Source organism: Spea bombifrons, chromosome 11 (assembly GCF_027358695.1).
Source record: "Spea bombifrons isolate aSpeBom1 chromosome 11, aSpeBom1.2.pri, whole genome shotgun sequence".
NCBI classification, from domain to species: Eukaryota; Metazoa; Chordata; class Amphibia; order Anura; family Pelobatidae; genus Spea; species Spea bombifrons.
Genome location: NC_071097.1, coordinates 33,239,161 through 33,244,302, shown reverse-complemented (window position 1 = coordinate 33,244,302; position 5,142 = coordinate 33,239,161). Strand labels below are relative to the sequence as shown.

General features: G+C 36.0%; 1 protein-coding gene across 1 annotated transcript; it reads left to right on the top strand.

Annotated features, from left to right (window-relative positions):
• The first annotated feature begins 2,912 nt into the window (after positions 1–2,912).
• LOC128468305 (olfactory receptor 1G1-like) lies at positions 2,913–3,863 on the top strand. Its single transcript, XM_053449994.1, has one exon. The coding sequence runs from the start codon at positions 2,913–2,915 to the stop codon at positions 3,861–3,863; it is 951 nt and encodes a 316-aa protein (XP_053305969.1).
• The last annotated feature ends 1,279 nt before the right edge of the window (positions 3,864–5,142 follow it).

The window sequence follows — 5,142 nt, the reverse complement described above, 5'->3', positions numbered from 1 at the left end:
GTTTGCAGTTCTTTGTTATTGTTGAGCTTCACCAAGTAACGTTTTATAGGAAGATGTTCATATGGCATACTTAATAGTAGACTTGGGCGCCGGCCAACTCTTCATGTTCGTCTTCGTGGTGGTGGTGGTGGGGAATCTTTGTATTCCACAAATATTCACCTGTTCCTGTGTTCAGTTCGGGTGAATATTCGTGTACATTCTTCGTGTTCATTTTTTTTTCTTCGTTTTTTGCCGTTTTTTTGTAGAAGGGGTTTTGTTAATATGGGGTTAACATGGTACGCACTACGCAGCAGCTTTGGCGTTAGGATTTTAAATGTCCGTGTGAACAACTCTATTGGTCGCCGGCAGGGGCCTCCTCTGCCATCAACCAATGAAGTTCACCTGCACTTTTTGTCCATATAGTGTTTGTTTCCCTAGGGCCCAATATCCAAACATTATACTAATTATCCTCCAGCAAGCTTGGGTAAACCACCACCTCTTTAACGCTCCCAAGGAAATCCTCTAGTCAGTGACTGACAGCTCCAGCTGCTATAGGATCCTCACTATCCACCATCTTTAACACCTGCAACAGCTCCTGGTCATTAGACCTCAGTGACATAGACACCATCTGGAGGAGATATGGAAAGTCCTGAGGACTTCTCCTTTTTCCATCATCTTCTGAGGTTCTCACTTCTCCACTTGGGTCAGCCAGTGGTGTATTCTTGCCTAAGATGCCTAAGCCTATGGTGGCATCCCATGTGCTCCATTATCAGGGGCGTCTGGGGCTCCCAGTTTACTTTGTAATTGACCCATTTACATTATAGAAGTCTGACCTTAGCCTCTCTGTAATATGAGTGATTCTATTGCTGGAACTGCAATGAATGGGTTAAAAATAAATTTAAATTATTTACCTTAAAACATAAATAATAAAAAAAAAATATTCAAAATCTACACCTGTTTAAATACCTTCGCTGATACTCTAAATCCTTACACAATACATCTGCATCCTTTTAAATAAGGCTTCACAAACCTATACCTTCTAAAGAACCCAAAATCTCAGAAATTGTCTGTATGTTTTTCCTAGGAACAATTAATTTAACATTGGGGATGCCCCTGCTGGACAGCCAAATATAAAATATTAGGATAATTGTTATAGTCCTTGTTTAATTATTACACATGGGATTTAATGACGCGGATTAGTAGACTAGGTGCCGGTTAACAGCTCTATTCTTCAAGGGCTGGAAGAAAGCTCTTATAAGGAGCAAACCGGTGATAATATTCCGGTTACACATGCGTGCTTTTGTCTCCTGAAACAGGTTAGTTTATTAAAATCTGCCTTTTTAAAGAAACTTTTGTAAATAATTTTGCTTTTCTACTGTATCTACACAGGGACCAGAGAACTAGATGAAACGTTAAAATTTAATTTAAAAATATTTATTATTGAACATCGTCAGTCTATTTTTTTTGTAAAATCTGTATTTTGCAAAATTCTGTAATACAGTATTAGAGAAAAATATGCAAAGACAGGAAAGATTATTTATCAAGGTCATCTGAGATTCCATTTAGAAACATTTATAACAGGTAAACGCAAAAAACAAGGAGATTATGGGAAAAAAAAGAGAACCAATAATACCAAATTAACTATTAATGCCCTAATTAATGCATAAGAAAAAAACATATTTATTTAGTTACCATTAAAATGTTACATTAAACTATGAAAAATAACACACAATACTATTTTATCTTAAAACAATATATAAGAATGATAAATCAATCAATAGGTTTACTAACGAGCCAAGACGTAACATGAGGTAATCTGTCATGATGTCACAGTATATGGATCATTAAGAACAACAAAACCAGTATTGTGCTTTAATATATTTTGGGACCAATCTTTAATTGCTATTAATTTTAAATATAGTTAATGTTCATGCTATAATTGGGGAGGCAGTGAAAATTTTACAAAAACATTAACACTAACAATATTTATAATGTGACAATAAGGTTAACGCATGATAAGACATACTGGTAGAAACACAGAAGAAGGTTGTGATCTTGTGAGCTGTCAATCTATTAGATGGTGGAGAGGGCACGAGACGGAAGGAGACTTGTTTGTGGGTGATGTGGAGAAGTCAGTGGTGTGGAGATCTCCTAGGTGGGATCTCCAAGACGGAGTTTGACGGCATTATGCAGGTAGGTCGCATTCTTCTTTGAGTAAATGGGTTTCCAGAGAGTGTTTAACATTTGTAACAATTTTATTTCCTTGTAAATTTGTCCAAAAACGCTAGAAGCCATAACCTTGGTCTACAAAACATGGCTGTTTTTTTTTTTTTATTATTTTAAGCTATTTTGCTACAGGTCTCGACATCCATGGTTTCATCTTAATGCCGTTATAAAGTAGAAAAAAAAAACATTTACTAGACAATAATATATTTTTTTACATAAAAGCCCTCAATTTAAAGTAATGTATCATACACCTATGGCCCAGATGTTGACCAAAAAAAGTGTTTCTTTCATTTAAATTGAAATTGTAGTGTTTAGCGTCTACCATATTAAATTATTAATATAACAGTCACCTGCCCTTTAGGTCTACAAGTTCACTTAAGAGATGTATCGTGAAAGCATATACTGGTAATTCAGTGGTTAATCTCAATGTTCAACGATCCTGTAATCCAGAAATAATTATGTTTATTACTGAAATGACCAGAATAGATTGTTTGATTTAAAAACCCCCAAATTAACAAAAAATGTGATACAATACACAGTTTAGTTTAGAAAGCCAAAAATCTTATATTTTTAATAAAGAAAATTCTGCCTCAGTTAACGCTGGGTTGTGGATAAGTGATAATAGGTGGAAATATTGTGATGTTTTGCGATCCTTTATTATGATATCACCAATTTTCACTTTTTATTCTTTTTCTATAAGAAGCGGAATGGTGCCAGTAAACCAGACGTTTAAAGATGGATTCATCCTGTTGGGATTTTATGAATACCTTCACACCCAGACTCTTTTGTTCCTCATGTTCCTGACTGTGTATCTCCTCTGTCTACTAGGGAACACGTTCCTGATCATATTAATTATTACTGATTCTCGCCTCCATACCCCGATGTACTTATTACTGTCCAATTTATCTGTTGTTGACATCTGTATTACCTCCCTTATTTTCCCAAGATTTCTACTGACTTTCCTACGCATGAAGTCAATATCCTTTTTTGAGTGCATGCTGCAAGTCTATCTGTTTATTGGCTTTGAGAGTACGGAGTATCTCCTGTTGACGGTCATGTCGTATGACCGGTACGTGGCCATCTGTCACCCTCTGCATTACTACCTCATCCTCAATAAAAAGCTCTGCGCTCTACTAGTAGCTACGACGTGGATTATTGGTATGTTGGACCCGGCAGTTGTTATTATTTTGCTGTCCACGTTGTCTTTCTGCGCGTCCCATGAGATCAATCATATTTTTTGTGATCTGGTGCCCCTGCTCCAGCGCTCCTGCGGAGACACTTTAAAAGTTGAAGTTACTATATTTATGGAAGGAATACTCTTGGGTTTCCCCTCTTTTGGTCTCACGGTATCTTCATACATATCCATCATCTCTGTCATCATGAAGATAACTTCACTAGAAGGACGACGCAAGGCCTTCTCCACCTGCTCCTCCCACGTCACGGTGATCACCCTGCTATACTTGTCTCTCTTATGTGTTTATTTCCAGCCTTCTAACAATATTCTCCGCAGTACTAAGGCTGTATCTCTCTTGAACGTCATGGTAATCCCGATATTAAACCCAGTCCTTTACAGTCTGCGGAATAAAGAAGTCAAAATTGCTTTTCAGAAACTTTTACAAATGAGGACAAAACAGAAAATCAATTCCAGATTTCTCTAAATAATATCCGGTGCGTCTTCAAATAAATGTGATTTTATTACATTTGGCAACCAACTACCAAACAATAAAAAACAATCGATTCATAAATATAAATGATAATAAATTAATAACTACTTCTTATTCACTTACTGAATTTCATGAATATACTCAACGCTATAAAAAGTATCAAGAATGGGTTAAGATCTCGAAAATCTCATTCTAATGAAGCGTTTCTTTATATTTACAAATGTTTTCTATACTGAATTTGCATTGAAAAAATATTTATTATATTGCAATAAAAATGCAAATTCTAAATGCTTCAATATCCAAATGTTGTTTACAAGAGCCTTAACTCAAACTTAACGTCGGCCTAGCGTGATATTGACATCGGGTTGGCTCACTAAACATTGCGTAAACACAAATTGTCAGTTGTGAGACGTGGGGTAGGAAATTCAACAATCGCAATCACTCCAACACAAAAAAAAAATGGTGAATTCACTGATTTCCAAGGACTCGATTCGAAATGCAGTTGACTGCATGCTACTTGAAGTGAAGCGCTCAACAACAGTGACTTGACTTAAAAAAAACTGGCTTATTGCTTTGAAACAATTGCTAATTGGTTATAAATTATATGCCACACTCAATTAAAAACAATAAAAGTCAGTTAGGTCCCTTCAAATTGAAATGTTGAAAACTGCAACATTTACATTTATTATTATAATATTCATGAATAATGGTCCTTAGGCACTCTCATGGCCACACATGGGCAAATTGCATAGGGGTTCCGATTTTTTTAATTGTAAGCTCTCAGTAACTCGTTTTTCAGTGAATTTATGTCACTATATGGGTTGGTATTTATAAGGCGGTATAACCTCAGTGAAGTAACCCTTTGACTTGACTGGTGGCTGCGGGTTGGGCCCTAACAGTGGCAAGGACAAAAAAATTGCTGAAAAAAAGTTTATCCAAAGCGTTTCACTAGGGTAATTTTAACACTTTTCATTTAGTCAGTTTAGCAACAATCGGTCCAAAAAAAATGTTTTTCCCCATTTTTAACACATTTTGTACAAACACAGTACTAAACCAACAGCACCCCTCTGTGCAGCATACCCCACATGTATGGGTATGTTTATTTGATGTTGCAGGGTAAAAATTGGAACATACATATTCGTTTTGGAATTTTGACAGATTACTAGATTGTAGAGGCCCCATATTTCAACATCACTCAATAAAACTACATATTTTCAAGAACTAGTCAGCCCGTTGAATATGATTAGGGGCATATTCCCATATTTCAAGAACA

Excerpts from the sequence above, each read along its gene's own strand:
- LOC128468305 (XM_053449994.1), top strand. The coding sequence starts at position 2,913 with ATGGTGCCAGTAAACCAGACGTTTAAAGATGGATTCATCCTGTTGGGA.